This window comes from Oxyura jamaicensis, chromosome 4 (genome assembly GCF_011077185.1).
Source record: "Oxyura jamaicensis isolate SHBP4307 breed ruddy duck chromosome 4, BPBGC_Ojam_1.0, whole genome shotgun sequence".
In the NCBI taxonomy this organism is placed as follows: domain Eukaryota; kingdom Metazoa; phylum Chordata; class Aves; order Anseriformes; family Anatidae; genus Oxyura; species Oxyura jamaicensis.
The window spans coordinates 40712202-40730104 of record NC_048896.1 but is presented as its reverse complement, the minus strand read 5'-3'; the positions used below and the strand labels follow the sequence as shown (position 1 = coordinate 40730104).

The window sequence follows — 17903 nt, the reverse complement described above, 5'->3', positions numbered from 1 at the left end:
GCTTTTTCCTTGGTGTAAGGAAGAGGCAAAACACTGCTGGAACCAGCGCCTGGGCTGCTACCCAGCATGGGAGGAAGCACGTCTGCTGCAACCAGAAGTGGTGCCGGATGCTCACCGCATGCTGAGAGAGGCTGTGTCCCCATTGCTTGGCTACATTAAGAGAAGCTGCGTGCCTGAGCAGAGGCTGAAAAGATGAAGCTGGCCTACCAAGAGTGGTAGGCTTCTCCATCAAGAGTGAACTTTCTCCAAAGGCTTTATGCCAAACTCAGCAGCAAACAGCTCTTTCCATCCATGCTACATTTCATGGGCCAGCTCCTCTGGCAAGTATTTGTGGGCTGTGCCCCGAGTCCCTTCCCGACCAGCCCAGGACTGCCCCTGATGGCCTCCTCAGTCTCCACTTGGCTGCAGCTCCTTCACTCTGCTCCCCATCACCTCACTCCTGTCTTTCCTCTTCTCTGTTTGCAGGAGGCAGCCCTGCCAGCAGTACAGCGAGCCCAGGGCAGCGTTCCCAGCTGGTAAATTATGGTATTCCAGACAGATGTTTGCATTAAAAGACCAAATCCACATGGATCATGCAGCCTGCAGTGCACATGATGTCACACAGGAAGGGAATGTTGCAAACACGTGGCGTGTTCAGGTAACCGCAGCAAGCAAGCAAGCAAGCATTAATCTCATATGAAAACAGCAGCAGCTTGCCAGACACCCACCATGTCTGAAGAATTGTTTAGTAGCAAGAAATAGCATCCCAGGGATTATGGTATGGAGAAGAGATCAAGAATACCCATGTAATTGTGCAGTGCTCCACCATCAAACAGAAGGCCACAGCAGCCTCAGGTAAAGGTGTGAGCAGATTTTGCATGGTGGTCAATAGGTAGTGTTTCTCAGACTGTGATGCTTAATTTGGAAATATTGTGGCCAGTTTATTCCGTTCTGTTATGTTTTTTTTTGTTGTTGTTGTTTGTTTGGCATACATGTGTCCTACTTTATAAAGTTCAAGTGTGCAAGCACCAAGCAAGTAATTCAGTCACAAATACTGGGAACTATGATGCTTTTATGTTACACCTAGCGAATGTAAAGAGGTTACTAGGCATGTTAGCTAAACCCAATGTGGTGCTGTCAGTGGATTTAAATTACTCAAATATGGACAATTCTATTCAGGAGGCCTTGGCAAAGTGTTGCTGTCTGTCGACAAACATTCACACCTGCAAGACAGCATTAGAGCTCATACTGCATTAATTCAGAGGAAAGAAAAAGACTCTTGTTTTGTGTTGGTTTTGGAGGAGGTGGATTCACCTGAGAGGTTGTATAACAGCCAGATTCTGACCTGGAATTCGGCTTCCAGCACTTCCTGAACACCCCAGCGCAGGTGCAGCACTCCCACCTGCGATCCCCAGCCCCACCGTTTGGTCCTTGGTCGCATCAGGGGACTGCGTGGCAGTAGTGGCTGTGGCCTTGTGGTTCAGAGATCAAAGGCTCAGCAGAATAAGAGGCTGGTGTGTGAAACACTGCTCTCCACGTTTCTCTAGCTTAAGGGTATCTCTCTGTAATGATCTAGGAATAGGGCAAGATTGTAAACTGATTAAATGCAGCATCTTACAGTACTGTTCATAATTGCTGTGACCTGGGGGGATACCGTGCTGTTTGCCAACATCGTCTGACATGGCTGTCGATGCTGTATCAACATTTTCCATGTGTCCCGTGTTCTGTGCATAAGTAGGAATGTATCTCAAAAAGACAAAAGCTGCAAACAATTTCCATTTCCAACACTGCCAGCGATAGGGCTCCCCTGTGTGAAGCATGCAGATGCATAGATGTTAAAAGCAGGCACTCTGAGCCCAGTGACTTCTGTTCCTCAGCCTCACTGCCAGCTGGGGATGGGTTTGCTCAGGCTGCTTTTGCTGCAGCAGGAAGGGAGCTGATCTGCTCCACTTCTCTCCTGCAACAGGGGCTCGCTGATGGCGTGCAGAGGATACAACAGCCCCGTGCCAGCTTTGCTTTCTGCTGGGTGCCCAAGCACAGCTTACACACGTGTTTCAGCACAGGGCTTATGTAAGTGTTTTGATGCAGGGACTTGAGCGTTGTGCCTGCCTGCAGAGAACTCCCTTGCGCGCACAGGTCGAGCGGTGGGGAGCCGCATGCTATGGGCGAGCAGGGCAGGCGTGGCCCACGAAGGGCCTAAACATTTGGGAGACATTCACATTCCAGGTAAAGCAGGTAATTACCCCAGGGTGTTGCTGGGTGCTTCCCACCCGACCAGTCCAACCAGCTGTGAATCAGAGCACCCAAGGGCTCCAGGAATGTACACAGGGCAGCAGGAGAGGCTCTGCTCCCAGCCTGCTTTCACAACCCCAGCGCCACGGGGCTCCTGGGGCCCAAGGCTGTGCCATGGTATAGCCTGACAGCCTCGACAGTGCTCCCTGAGCCCTGCACACCAGGCACTCCATGGGTGAAAGTGTATGGCACCTGCATGGGCACCCGGCTCAGAAGCAAGTGGGACCAGGCTCTGCCTGCTCCATGCAGCACCCGCTCTGTGACCCTAATTCCCCGTCCCGTCGTGGCCTTGCCCATGGGACTGCTCACGCCCTCGCCTCACCAGTTGCTCAGGTGCTCCCTTTCTTCCTTCTCCCAAAGCGCCCTGACTCATCTCACCCTTGCGCTGACAGACTGAGTGCCTGGCCTTCTCTCTCTCGGGGTCCACCTCTTGGCGCTGCTTTCCCTCGCTATTCCAGCTTCTGCTCCGCCGGTCCTTTCCCTGCCACTCAGGGCCGAGGGGGACACCGCCATCTCCCCGGGTGCCACCCACAGGACGATCGCTGCTCGGCCGCAGGGAGGCGCGCCCCCGCTGAGAGGCCCTGCGCGTTGCTCGGTGCCGCGCCCCGCTGCGTCCCGCTCCGCCCAGCGGCGGGGCCGCGCCGGGCCGGGCGCACCTGGGTGAGGCCGCGGGACGCGACCGGTGCCGGACGGGGTCCCCGCGCCGGGCCTCCCCGCTCCCCGAGATGGCGGCCCGGCGGCGGCGGTGGCGGGCGGTCCCCGAAGAGGACGGCGAGGAGGAGAAGGAGGAAGGCAGCGACCAGGTGAGGGCGCGGCGGGGCCGTTGGGGCCGGCCCGTGCCATGGTAACGGCCGCCGGGCCGGGGGAGCGCAGGCAGCAGCCAGGTGCCGGGGCTGGTGTGTCCCTCAGGGCCCTGGCGCTGCTCGGCCACCTCGGCGGAAGCCGTGCCTCGGCCATTCCAGAGACAGCCCCCAAAAAAGGGCTCTGCTGCTGTATCGGAAGCCAGAATACTTGTTAAACACCAACGAAATCGCTCGCCAATGTGTGCATGCTGAAGGCACCGCTAGTGCTGTTGGACACGGACAGCCCCTTCCAGGACAGGAGGCTCTTGGTGCGTCGGTCGGGCACCCTCTGGGTGTCTGCTTGAGATGTTGCACAGAGCCGCGACGGCCACGGCCTCGGGGCAGCATGGCTCGTGGGCGACAGTACAGATTTATTTTCTGAATTAAGCTGTCTGTAGTGCCTTTGGCCGGCTGAAAAGATAAGCCAGCTTATTATCATTCCATAGGTCACAGTTTGGGTCTCTTTTACATAAGAGGACTGGGGTAAAGTGTACAGTAGGGGGATCTGATGGGAAGTATTTGGACATCAGGATTCACAGATGCCTCACTATACATATCCATAGATTCTTATATGTCTGTTCTGCCTCTCACGTCTTTCTGACATGTGAATAGTGAGTTTTCCTTTGGCTGTGTGCAGATCACCTGTGTTGCATGGCGATTGCATGTTTGGGCCTGAAACTCGCACCTTCCTCTACAGGTGCTCAGGATAGCTGCAATGCAGTGCATTTCCACCGGTTCCTACCTCACAGCTGAGAAACATGATCCTTTCCCACACTTAAAACAGAGAAGAAAACTTGGATGTCTCCTTCCTCATGGAAACTGCTCAGTACTTATGCAACTGTTGCTGACCTGATTCATTCAGTATTCCAGATAGGTAAAAGGGACGTTCTTGAAAGCACCTTGTTTGCCAAGGTAGAGAAGTGCTCTGTGTTTATGCAAGAGCTCCAAGAACTCTGAGTATGTTGGGAGGTTTTTATCTCTTGGACTTTTAGTTGCTGTTTTCAGTAAGCTGATACTGTTCTTGTTATGCTTACTAGGTCAAGAGATACTCATTTCCTCATGAATTTAAGTAAAGTTGTTTTTTTCCCCCTCTCCCATCAGTTCTTTTTCTTAGTAGTACACAGAAAAGATCAGTATCCACTTCTACTTCCTTACTTTCAAGCAAAAGGCAACTTCTTTGGTTTCACATGAACATGGTGTGCCCTTTGTGAAGCTTCTTCCTGATGCCCCAAGCTCCACATGACTGTGTCCTCAGCTGCTCACAACCCTGCCAAGCTGATGGCTGCAGAATTCCTGTTGGCCTGCCTTTGCCCTGTGGACCTTGGCGATTTCATGAGTTTGTTGTTGCTTTGTGTTGTGATATAGTGTGCAGGAAAGATCTCGACGTCTTTCCTATCCTGTTTGCTGCCACGTGCCTGGCATGCTTTTACTAACAATGTCAACATACCTTCATGAGTACTCTGCTGCCCAGAGACATGACTTGCTGTTAAAATACTTGGAGTTGCATGAAAATCTTGATGGCAGTGTTTGTTAGAGTGGAACATTAGAGTCTGTCACAAATAACTTCAGTTTGTTTGGCAGTGTTGGAAGAACCAGAAAAATTTACCTGTTACTTTCACAGATAACCAAAGGGCTGAATATTTCGAAAACTGTAGCTTTGTGGAAGTGGTGGTGAATGAGAACTGCTGTAGGTAGAAAAGGATGCGAAGGTTTAAGTCTGTGATTACATGTGAAAAATTCTGAAGCCTTTTTCATTTATTTATTTCTTTGTTTATTTATTTGGGGGGGAGGGGGGTACATTTTTTAACAGCTTGGAAAACAAGGTTTTGTCATTCAGGATCTTCTGATACTTTGATAGCCCGACTTCAGAGGAAGGTATCAAGGTACATCTCATTAAATATGCTCCAAGGTGCTCTCGCTGAACTATTGACTTCAATGTAACACGTGGGGTAGAGACTGCAGAAAGGTCAGTGCTGGAAAAGAAAACTGAAGTAACTCTTATACTGGTAAAATGCCAATAACTGAATTATTTTGTTTTAACATTTTTTTCCCCCCACGTAAGTTGTTGGAAAATGTCTGTCTTGATTTCCTCTTAACATAGGTGATGCTGTATTGTCTGAGGAAAGCATATTAGCAGTCTACCTGTGTGTTTGTTACTGTATCCTGGAAAAAATCCAGTGCTAACAGAATATTGCAAGTGCCTTAGTAAGAAGAACAATTTTTGTGCATGGTTTGCTCAGCACGTGATAATTGCAGTGAAGAATGTTTGCTATGGAATGGCAATTAAAATATATTCTTGTAGAGGATGATAGGCTGACAGATCCGGCTTTTTTATGCATGACACATGGCTGTATTTTTGTAGGTGCTGGAAAGCAAGCAGAAATCCATGTGGAAGCTTAACTCCTGGTCAGACCTCCTGCTGGGGAGGCACAGTCTCCTGACTGTTTGAGGCCCTCCTTTTTAAGGCCAACTATTTGTAATATTGTTTAGACAAATTAGCTTAAGGATGGAAGGCTTGCCTTTTTTTAGGAACATGACATCAAAACAAACCCCTACAACTAAACACACTTTAATTTTACGTGCTGAGCTTGTGGTAGCAACCAAGGAACTGTCAGGTTTGCCGTCTTCCCTGTACTCATCAGGCCTGCATCATCTCAGCCTTGTTGGACTTGTCCTTTTTGAGCTGATCAGATAGGTTCTTTGGAAGGAGCGTGAGCCTTCAAATGAAGAGAAGTGTAAGGTGTCTTAGTCATTAACAGAGTGCCACTTGGGCTGGTTTTGCTTAACCCTGGCAAAATGTGCAAATGGGTACCCACAACATGAAAACCATAGCTTTTCAGCCTGTCATCCCTCACACATAGAGGCTGTTACAGTGTGTTCTGCTTGGCCTAATCCCAGACCTAGTGAATGGAAGGAAGGAGTGCTGGGTTTTATACCAAGCTCCAAAACTGCATCTACAAGGTCAAACTGAAATTGCAAGACTGACGTAGATATTTTTTTCTTCTTCTTCTTTTTTTCCTTTGTGAGGGCTTTTGTAGTGATCAAGTTGGCATTTACTGCTGCAGTGATTGTTGTTATTCCTGGCTATAAACTGGAATGTTTATAATTGATCATATAACTAAGAAAACAAATAAGAAGAGCTTGTTCACCAGTGATGGGGTTATTACAGGACTTTTTATGCTAGAGATGACAATTAGTTAGCTTTTAGTCCACAGCTTCCTCTTTGGCCTCTGACTTGGCAAATTAAAAACCTTATTCAGGAAATGTTTGTGGCTATTATAGCATTAAATGGAAAATCAAGTGCTCAAGGTCATTGTTGAGGTAAGGTGCAGAGGTAAGTTTAAGATACAGTTCATGGTTTATCCCCACTAGTTGTTTTAGCAAATGAAAGCTAAAAAAAGGGCAAACAGATGCAGCCATATAAAACTTGAAGTCTGCATCAGCCCAAGTCCTTGTAGCAGCAGCAAACTATTGCAAAATACATCTCAGGTGAACACAGGAAGACTCCTTCTTTAAGGGGTTCATGTGCTCCGAGAAGTGCCACAAACGAGGTGCTAGAATTGGGAAGTCTAAAAAATTGGTTTTCATTAGGAGCATAAGTGAAAATTGTATTACATGTTAGAGGAACAGAACTAAGCATATATATTTTGACTGTTTAAACAGCAATGGAGTATGGGACCATGTGCAGCAATACTGAAAGCCCAACATGCATCAAAAGACTTGGGGTTTTCCTTAGTTCTACATGCTTAATGGAGAGAACACCTCTGCTATGCACAAGCAAGGATTAACATTAAAGACTCTAAGTCGTGGTCTTAGGGCCAGGATTACTGCCCATTATCTGCAGTCAAGTATTGTCCTCTAGTTCTGTACAAATAGCTTTTTGTACTCAGGTGTAGATTGTAGTAGTTGGAATGTGACTTTGCAAAAGGCCTGTGGCTTTTTTTTTCTTTCTTTCTTTTTTTTTCTTTTTCTCATTATAATGTCTGTAGTTGATTTCCTAAGGAATAGTACTACAGCACTGGAAGAAAATGTCTGAATACTAAGGCTGCAAGCACATGAATCCCTGTTTGGTTACTTGCATTTTCGACAGCCTCCCTGAGGCCTGGGCCACACTTGCAGTACAGTGATGCCCATTAATTACAGGCCAAGTCCAGTGCTGGGCTTGCAGGGTAGGCCAGGGCCAGGCCTGCAGCACCCTGGCCAGCTCCTGCCACCACCCAGCAATGGGCCAGGCCCCTGAGCCCTCTAGGCCCCTGACCCAAACCTCTCCTGGTTCAACCTGCTGCTGGGCAAACTTTGGGGCACGGCCTTGGTCGTGGACACTGGGGCTTGGCAGGCCTTGTCTTTTTGGTGTAGGTCACTCCCAGAGGTCATCAGCTGTTGAGGCTGTGATTACATTCAAGCCCAGCTTCCCAAAGGCCATCAGATTAAGAGGAAAGGCTGAAGGCTATAAAAAGAGTAACCCTGTGATGGCTTGGACTGTAGGCCTTATTAGTTTTGTGGTGTTTTAATGCAGGGTTGGAGGTATGTCTGCTCTCTTCCAAAATGCCAAAAATATTCAAAACTTGGGAAGAAAATAATAGTATTAAGGACAAGTTGGAAACAAGCTGATCTGTTTGTGGAAATAGGTTGAAAATAAACAAGCAAAGAAAACAGCCCACAGGGATCTGAGATGAGGAGGCTGGAAAGAGAGGAAGTGTTAGAAACTGCAGTACAGCACTAGTGGAAAAGGTTTTGAGTACAGGCCATAGAATCACAGAATATCCCGAGTTGGAAAGGACCCATCAGGATAATTGAATCCAACCTCTGGCTCCATCCAGGTCTACCCAAAAATTCAGACCGTATGACTAAGCGCACAGTCCAAACACTTCTTGAACTCCAACAGGCTTGGTGCCGTGACTACATCCCTGGGGAGACATCCCACAGTGATGTCAGCCAGCTCTCTAAGCACCCTGGGATGAATCCCATCCGGACCCATAGACTTGTATGGATCCAGATGGAGCAGCAAATCCCCCACACATTCAGGGTTGGTTTGGGAGTTTATCATTCCCACCATCATGGTCCTCCAGCTTAGGGCACCCAGGGTCCTGAAGCGCATCATCAGCACTGAAGACGGAGGCAAAGAAGGCATTAAACATCTCTGCTTTGCCTAAGACCTTGTCTGTGAGATGACCTTCCCCATCAAGTAGCAGACCTGTGTTTTCTCTGGTCCTCCTTTTTCTATTCACATATTTAAAAGATCACTTTTTATTGTCTCCCACAGACCTGGCCAGCTTCAACTCTAGTTGGGCTTTGGCTGCACAATTTTTCTCCCTACAAACACGAACAGCATCCCTGTATTCCTTCCACGTTTTCTGACCCTACTTCCAGCAGCTGTACACTTTCTTTTTCTGCCTAAGCTGCAGAAGAAGATCCATAGTCAGCCAAGTTACTTCATGGTCCCCAGAGCTGTTAGGAGCTGATGAAGCTGGGTCTATAGGATGGGCTGGAGGCTGTTTTGGGATGGTGAGGCAAGCCCAGGGGGCCATGAGGAAGCCCAGCCCTTGCCAAAGCCAGATGCAGAGTCAGAGACAGCTCTGCTGCTCCCTGCTGTGCTACAGCTGAGCAGCCTTCCAACTGCTTAGAGTTAAACATTTGGTCACATAAGGATGAAGTAAATTAGCACGTTTAGTGTTAGCTTCTACTGAGGGGAGAAAAAAAAAATGTTGCCAGTTCACTCTCATTGTTGGTGAGAATTTGTACACTAGACTGCCTATTTTGCTCTTTACTATGCTGAAAGTTCTGTCTAGGTGTGTTCCTGAGTGGTCATGAGTGAATGGTGAAGAAACAATGCCATTCTGGGGTCATACCAAGAGATTATTCTGAATAATGCTGTGTCCATAGCATATCTGGTTACTTTATAGTTTGTTCTTGGATCATGTATTTTCAATCTGGAGGGATCAAGTACCTCACATAGATATATATGAGACTGTGACAGCAACTGCTTCTTGCTCTGGAATGGGACTTTTTTCGTCAGGTACTCCATTTAGTTTCTTTGTGCAACACAACCAGAAGGGCCTTGACCTTCTTCCATAGAAGATGAGTTGAAATGAAGGTGAGAGAGTATGTTAGAGAGTTGGGGATTTTTGTTAAACCCATGTTTTATGTCACTTGTAGTATTTCTGAGAACATAGATCCCTATGCTTAAGTATGTGGGTAGAAAGAGTGCTGAGGGTGTGAAGTGCCCTTGAACAGGGCAGGTCATGTTACAGCATCTAAATATTGGCCTTAGAAGACATGTCAATACAGTATTTATGTGTCATATTTGCATGTCAATACAGTGTTACTGCAGTATTTACAGTTTGAGTACTACATCGTAGTTGTCTTGACTTGAGGAACTGATAATTCCTGCATCACCTTATAAGACATAAGCTTGTGACTGAATACTATTTTATGAAATAACTAATATTTTTGCATGTTGAGTTTGTTTAGTTTGTTTTGCCTTTTTTTTTTTGTCATAGGAAGCAGATTTGATTGAAAGACTTGATGATTTGGATCTCAGAAACGATTTAGATGTTCCGGATGTTCCTCCATCAGTAGACAGCACTCCAGAAATCCTCAGAAGGGCTTTGTCAGGCTTGTCTGCCAGGTATAGTAAAACAAACAAGCTCTCATATTTGAGAGCTGCTGACTAAAATTATTACCAATTGTATGGAGGTTTTAATTTTTGTTTGATCTACATGAAAATTAAAGGCTAAATTTTTATTTGATATCATGATTGATGTTTATGCTTCAGCCCGTTTAGTGTAATTTTTTTTTTTTTGCGTAGGACCTGAAGATTGCCCACATGAGCATTTCTAAATGAATTGCCACAGTGTTTAGCTACAGTTTAGATAAACATTTGTGGTGGTTCAGTCTATGTATCAACAGATAACAAGATCAACAGATATTCCTTTACCTGGCAAAACAGCAGCTTTGCTAACACAGGCAGTCAGCAATCCCCTGGTTTATTCTGCCAGTCCTCAGAGACTTCTACGCTTTTTTTCCTGGCAGCCTTTCTTTCATGGGGAAGCCTTTACGTGGCTGGTTCCCCGTGGCCTCCTGCTGTGAAACGCTCCCTGGGGATCATGATGTATTTTCACAGCACCTTTAAGGATGGGCTGATGCATTAGATGGCAAATGAGGGCATTTTGTGGGGAGGAGAGGGATGGGGGAAGAGGAAAGATGGCTCACTTGGCTTTCTTTATTGTGTCCCCTTGTGAGGTGGCTGGCTGCTTGTTTCAGTGTTTCTTGCTATGTGTCTTACTAAGCAAGATGCCTGGTCTTCCTGCTGGTTCCCATCTACTTGAGTCTTTTGTTAGGAAATGAAGTGGCCATTATATTCAATTCTAACTGGTTGCTTTTTATTCTCTTTGTTCTTGACAGATGGAAGAACTGGTGGATTCGTGGGATTCTAACTCTAGCTATGATTTCTTTTTTTTTTCTGATAATATACATGGGATCTTTCATGCTAATGCTTCTGGTAAGTTTGTTTTAAAATCTGCTATTGTGCAAGAGTTACTTCATCTCCTTGTCATGCATAAGTAATAGGTGGAAGTCAAGTGCAGACATTACAGAAAGAGCATTTTGTCTCTTAATTCGGTAAACACAGGTATTCTTGAAAAATTGGAAGAATTCTCAATTAGACCTTGTGGATGAAGGCCTTCTCAGCTACTTAAATTAGGTAGGAATTAAACAAGTAGAACAGTTCTTTACATTGAAGCTTATGAGATAACGTCATCCATTTGCTTGGCTCGTTCCCACTACCTTCTCATACCCTCTTTAAGACTTATTATAGACTTATAAATACACAGAAGGAGAGTTCCATTTTTCAGGCTGAGTAAAGCAGGCTGCTCTTGTCTGCTGGCAGTGCCTGGCTCTAAAAGACTTTGCTCATTCATGCTCTGTTAATTCCCTGCTTCTCTCCAGGGCTCTCTAGGGTTTATCCATAGAATGGAGATAGGTGCCTGTCCAAGGTGCAGAGATAAAATGTTTTTTTAGGTCATGAATTGAACAAATACCATCATAACATTCATACACACTGAATACTACCTCTTTCCATCATTTTTATGGCTGGTATTCTTAGTGAGTAATGGTTTAACTATTTTTTCCAGTCATGACAAGCAACAAGCAGGGATGTGGCTTCTAAAACACTGAAATTAATGCTCGTGAGTAGCTGCTTTGATTTTTCACTAAATTTGCAAAATAGTCTAAATCTTATTTTTCTTTTTTTTTTTTTTTTTTTCCATGCCTTCTCTGAAACACTCTTGGACGGTAATGTCTTGAGATACTGGAGTGCTTGTTCACCAGTATTATGGCCTGTATTCGAGTCCCTGTCTGAATGAGTCTAGTTTGTTTTTCCTGTTGTCAGGCGAATGACACAACAAGCTTGTAATTCACAGTTTCATTGGTGGATGATGTTTTTGAGTGTATGAAGAAACAACAAAACAAAGCTTCATTACAGTGTAGGTCATTATGGAGGCATTTTTTTCACATCCTTTTCTAGTATAACACTTCTAGAATGAGAACTGAAGCACAAAGGAACTAATCAATTTGCAGTTCAATTTGGTGTATTCATAGTATGCTCCAAGATTGCAGTCATGGGCAAAGCTGCCGGGAGATGAACCAAAAACCTATTATAGAATTAATATAGAACTCTTCCTTTTGACTATAAAACAAAACTCAGGATGATTCTCTAATATAGTAAACTGTTTCTCAATTTGACATTTGTTACCATGTAAAAAGGAATGGAGAAATAAAACAGTTCTGCTCGTGAATGATTTTATTTCACTGGAATCACATAACTTAAATTGTCACAACTTTTGTTGTGCCAAAACCAAATCTTAATACTGGGATGGAAAATGTTTGGAGACTTGTAGGAAGAGAAGTCCAGCTAAGATGGGAAGAGAAGCCATAAGACTTCTCTCAGAGGTTGGGAACATAGTTTACATTTGTCTGGAGGTAACAAGCCCAAGTTTCCATGCCTTCATCCCCAAATGTCCTTTTCCACTTTAAGGCACAATCCTTTACTGTTGCTGTTGTGTGTAGCATTTGTGTTTATAATGTAGACAAAGCAGAAGAGAGAGCATGAGATGAACAAACGTCAAAGTTAACTCGCTAAGGTGGTGTAATACCCTATAGACTGCGGTTACGTGTTGAGCAAGGTGAAATGTGTTCGTGAGCACATGTGCTAAGAGAAATCCTGCAAAGCCTGGTGTGATGACGTGCATAGTTGGTGTAGGTAGGTTCATCCTCCAACCTCTGCACAGGATTACTGCTGACCCATGTTTGGAAATACGTGGTATCGGGGTAAGGTGATCTCCTTGGTGACTACAGCTTAGGTGAACTGGTCGAGACCTTCAGAGCCCAACAGCTCACAGGACACACTTACAGACTTGCACAGACAAGCACAGCACTGGTGAGATGACAAACAACATGGAGTCTGAGCAGGGTGTGACATTTGGACCTGCGCTAGGTGAGCAGTGCCTCTTCTCGTCAGTGCTAATTAGCAGCACATGCTTACCCTTAATGAGGCTCTTGCAAATGGAAGACCTGGCTGTCCAAGTTGTGTTGCAGAGTCCTTTTTTTTTTTCCACTGGACTTTGAAAATTTTGCTTAAATTGAAAAATAAAATGTAACCAAAAGTAGTAGAAGAGCCTACTCTTTACAGGAAACGATTTTTACTTGCTGCTGCCAAAGTGCTTTGGTGAGGAAGTCAGGAGCTTTCCCTTATTTCTGGAGGGATTTCTTGCAGCTAGCCCAGTGTGCCTTTTCTCAACAACTGTACTTTTCTGTGTTCTTGCTGCCTCCTTTGTGCATGGAATTTGAATTCAGAATATTTTTTTCCCCTTAACGCAGGTTGCAGTACTCCTCACAGCCTTCAAGAAACAACTACTGTGTATGTACATAGCTTTTTTCTTTTCATTTTAGGTCTTGAGCATCCAAGTGAAGTGTTTCCATGAGATCATTACTATAGGTTACAGAGTCTATCACTCCTATGATTTACCATGGTTTAGATCCCTCAGCTGGTGAGTAGCAAACAAGACCATCAATAAGTAGAGATTTGAAATTTAAGTTTTTCCGTTCTTTCTATCCTGTCGTGGTACAAGGATAACTTTTTAGATTGTATGCACATGGAAAACTTGACATCTGTTTCTACTACAGGATTCTTTAACTGTGTGCTTGTATGTATACTTGAAGTCAGAACTGAGCATCTGAAAGCTACATAAAAATGTGCATAGCCAAATAATCACCTGATCGGTATTATCTGAACAGCTTTGACTTTTTTTTTTTTTTTTTTTGCATTTACCTTTGTGTAAGAAAATAACCAAATAGGTACTTTGAAGTGCTCCTTTTCACACATGTAACTAAAATCATCATGTACAAGTTGTAAATCCTCACTCATTTTGCATTTAATCGCAATCACAGGAGTGAATAAATAAAGAGGTGTCGAGGGGTCTTTTGATAGCCAGAAGATATAATTAATGTTACTGGCAAATCCCAGATAGTTGTGACAATGCCCTGCTTATGCAGGGCTCTGTAGGGCTAGGGAAATTATCTCTACTTCTCAGTTCTGGGAGGAGAGATGAAGGCTTTTGATCAGAGGGAGCATTATGGGAAGATATTGGGCACATGGTGTCTCTAAGGTGCTTGAGGACATGATTGTTCAGACCTGACCTATTTTTTTTTTTTCGTTTGTTCAATTAATTGAAGTGATCCAAGGTACTCTCTGCCTCTTGTCACAGTGCTTCTTCCCTTTCAGAAGCAATTTTACTGTGAAATATCAATTTGTTCTGTCAGTTCTCTGTACAAGCTAGTTGATTCCCTTTGCTTAGTCCTGGATTATCAGCAGGACTCGTCTATTGTCTATATTATTCTGTGGCTTCTGGATGTACTGCTGCAGCAGAATCAGGTATGATGACTGCGGTCCTGCCAAAATTCTTAGAGGATGTGCACTGTACCGCTTTGGCATTTAACCACAGTCACCAGCATACATGGAGCTCAAAATCAACTTCTCTGTTGCCATGCTAGCTAAATCCAAGTTCTGTTCAGTTTAACATTTTGCTGCTGAGACTACATATTAGGCCATTTCAATGAGGTAAGAGAATCTCGTTATTAATTGTAACTTCAACTGTCAGGCATAGAGATGTGAAGCCTTGCAGTTAGATTGAACATCAATGTGGGGGAGAAAATGAGTACTGATTTCCATAAACACATGCAGAGATCCAGCACATCTTGAATCACAAGTTTTTAGTTTCTCTGGCTGACTTCAATAAAAAGCTGAAGAGTGCGATGCCTGACAGGGTGCATCTCATATGGTTTTGGATTTCCTATTTATCAGGGTTTTTTTTGGAATGCTGCCTTCACGTTTGAGGATCCTCTCATGGCTTACCTCTAGCAAGCTAAGTAACTGGAGTCATATTAAAACTTGTTTTAAAGAATTATTTGCATGCTAGCTGTCATGATTGAAAAGAACCTTTCTTCTTTTGAAAAATCTTTCAAAAAGAGTTATCTGAAGGTGACATTTCACCTCTGTCAAACTGGGGGTTTGGATATACTCCCTCCAGTTAGCTTTGAAAAAGTTCTAGAATAGCTGCATTAGTAGTTTGTCAATAGAATTTAACCCCATAAGATTATTGTTTGGTGAAGAAAGCCAAAAGGTGAAGGGCTGTTGTGGTTTAACCCGGCTGGCAGCTAAACACCACACAGCCGATCGCTCACCCTCCCCCCTCCCTCTCTGGGATGGGGGAGAGAAACGGGAAAGTGAAGCCTGTGAGTCGAGATAAAGACAGTTTATTAAGATAGAAAATAATAATGATAATAATAATAATATGTACAAACAAGTGATGCACAATGCAATTGCTCACCACCCACTGACCGATGCCCAGCCCAACCCCGAGCAGCCGGCCCCCCCACCCCGGATAGCCACCCCTATATATTGTTCAGCATGACGTCAGATGGTATGGAATACCCCTTTGGCCAGTTTGGGTCAGCTGTCCTGGGTCTGTCCCCTCCCAGCTCTTGCTGCACCCCCAGCCTGCCCGCTGGTAGGACAGAGTGAGAAGCTGAAAAGTCCTTGGCTTAGTATAAGCAGTGCTCTGCAGCAATTAAAACATCAGCATGTTATCAGCACTCTTCTCATCCTAATCCAAAACATAGCACCCTACCAGCTACTAGGAGGGAAAATAACTGTCCTAACTGAAACCAGGACATATATCCACCCCTTATTCCATACCATTTATGTCATGCTCAGGTTACACTTTTTCCAATACGTTCTAGTTAATCACTGTTTTCATCTATGGTAATGATGACACACAGTGTTAATAATAATTAACATAATACAACTCAACTCATGGGCTATTCTCACCCAGTATTAAATCCCCTTGAGGTACACACCGGACCTCCCCATTCTTTTGCATTACCCACCAAGAGCATCCAGGTCCTTGAGCAAAAGCAATCCCACGAATGGGTTTGCCTTTTCCTGAGGCAGGAGTAGCCCAGACTGTTTTACCTAGCATATTTCTTACATGCACTACAGGAACTTTATCCCCTTCTACTGTACGTAGCAGGTTTGATTGGGCAGGTCCAGCTCGGTTGGCAGATCCCCTAGTATTGACTAACCAGGTGGCCTTTGCCAAATGTGCATCCCAATTTCTGAATGTCCCAGCACCCATTGCTTTCAGTGTAGCCTTTAACAGTCCATTGTATCGCTCAACTTTACCGGAGGCTGGTGCGTGATAGGGGATGTGATATACCCACTCAATACCATGTTCTTTGGCCCAAGTATCTATAAGGTTGTTTTGGAAATGAGTCCCATTGTCTGACTCAATTCTTTCTGGGGTGCCATGTCGCCATAGCACTTGCTTTTCAAGGCCCAGGATAGTGTTTTGGGCAGTGGCATGGGGCACAGGATATGTTTCCAGCCATCCGGTGGTTGCTTCCACCATTGTAAGTACGTGGCGCTTACCATTGCGGGTTGGAGGGAGTGTGATGTAATCAATCTGCCAGGCCTCTCCATATTTATATTTCAGCCATCGTCCCCCGTACCAAAGAGGCTTTGACCGTTTGGCTTGCTTGATTGCAGCACATGTTTCACAATCATGAATAACCTGTGCTATAGTGTCCATGGTCAGGTCCACCCCTCGATCACGAGCCCATCTGTATGTTGCATCTCTGCCTTGATGGCCTGAGGTTTCATGGGCCCATCGGGCTATAAATAGTTCACCGTTATGTTGCCAGTCCAGGTCCACCTGAGCCACTTCAATCTTGGCAGCCTGATCCACCTGCTGGTTGTTTTGATGTTCTTCAGTAGCCCGATTCTTGGGCACATGAGCATCTACATGGTGTACCTTTACAACCAGGTTCTCTACCCGGGCAGCAATATCTTGCCATAATGCAGCAGCCCAAATGGGTTTGCCCCTGTGCTGCCAGTTGTTCTGTTTCCATTGCTGTAACCACCCCCAAAGGGCATTTGCTACCATCCATGAATCAGTGTATAGGTAGAGAACTGGCCACTTTTCTCGTTCAGCAATATCTAAAGCCAGCTGGATGGCTTTCACTTCTGCAAATTGACTCGATTCACCTTCTCCCTCAGCAGCTTCTGCAACTCGTCATGTAGGACTCCATACAGCAGCTTTCCATCTCCGATGCTTTCCCACAATGCGACAGGACCCATCAGTGAATAGGGCATATCTCTTCTCATTTTCTGGTAGCTTGTTGTACAGTGGGGCTTCTTCAGCACGGACCACCTCCTCCTCTGATGACATCCCAAAGTATTTGCCTTCTGGCCAGTCCATAATCACTTCCAAGATGCCCGGACGACTGGGGTTTCCTATTCGAGCCCGCTGAGTAATCAGTGCAACCCACTTGCTCCATGTAGTGTCAGTTGCATGATGTGTAGAAGGGACCCTTCCGTTGAACATCCAGCCCAGTACTGGCAGTCGGGGTGCCAGGAGGAGCTGTGCTTCAGTACCGACCACTTCTGAAGCAGATCGAACTCCTTCATATGCCGCCAATATCTCCTTTTCGGTTGGAGTGTAGCGGGCCTCAGATCCTCTGTATCCCCGACTCCAAAAGCCTAGGGGTCGACCTCGAGTTTCCCCAGGTTCTTTCTGCCAGAGGCTCCAGGTGGGGCCATTCTCCCCGGCTGTGGTGTAGAGCACATTCTTTACATCTGGTCCCGTTCGGACTGGCCCAAGGGCTACTGCATGAACTATTTCCTGCTTAATTTGTTCAAAAGCTTGTCGTTGCTCAGGGCCCCATTCAAAATCATTCTTCTTACGGGTTACTTGGTAGAGCGGGTTTACAATCAGACTGTAATTTGGAATGTGCATTCTCCAAAACCCCACGACACCTAGGAAAGTTTGTGTTTCCTTTTTGCTAGTTGGTGGAGACATAGCTGTTATTTTGTTGATCACATCCATTGGGATTTGACGACGTCCATCTTGCCATTTTATTCCTAAAAACTGGATCTCTCGTGCAGGTCCTTTAACTTTATTTTGTTTTATGGCAAAACCGGCCTTCAGAAGGATTTGGATTATTTTCTTCCCTTTCTCAAAAACTTCCTTTGCTGTGTCACCCCACACAATGATGTCATCGATGTACTGCAGGTGTTCAGGAGCTTCCCCCTGCTCCAGCGCAGACTGGATCAGTCCATGGCAAATTGTAGGGCTATGTTTCCACCCCTGGGGCAGCCGATTCCAAGTATATTGGACTCCCCTCCAAGTAAAAGCAAACTGTGGCCTGCACTCTGCTGCTAGAGGGATGGAGAAA

General features: G+C 45.3%; 1 protein-coding gene across 2 annotated transcripts in view; it reads left to right on the top strand.

Annotated features, from left to right (window-relative positions):
* The first annotated feature begins 2046 nt into the window (after window positions 1-2046).
* Window positions 2047-17903, top strand: part of CDS1 (CDP-diacylglycerol synthase 1) — a 36541-nt gene continuing 20684 nt past the window's right edge. Inside the window, exons 1-4 of one of the 2 annotated variants that reach the window (XM_035325338.1) lie at window positions 2047-2205; window positions 9614-9741; window positions 10518-10614; window positions 13062-13159. In XM_035325338.1, the coding sequence (XP_035181229.1) occupies window positions 2062-2205; window positions 9614-9741; window positions 10518-10614; window positions 13062-13159 (467 nt within the window). In that variant the 5' untranslated portion in view covers window positions 2047-2061. Of the gene's footprint in view, window positions 2206-2935; window positions 3075-9613; window positions 9742-10517; window positions 10615-13061; window positions 13160-17903 lie in introns of those variants that run through there. The other variant, XM_035325339.1, reaches the window with a different exon arrangement.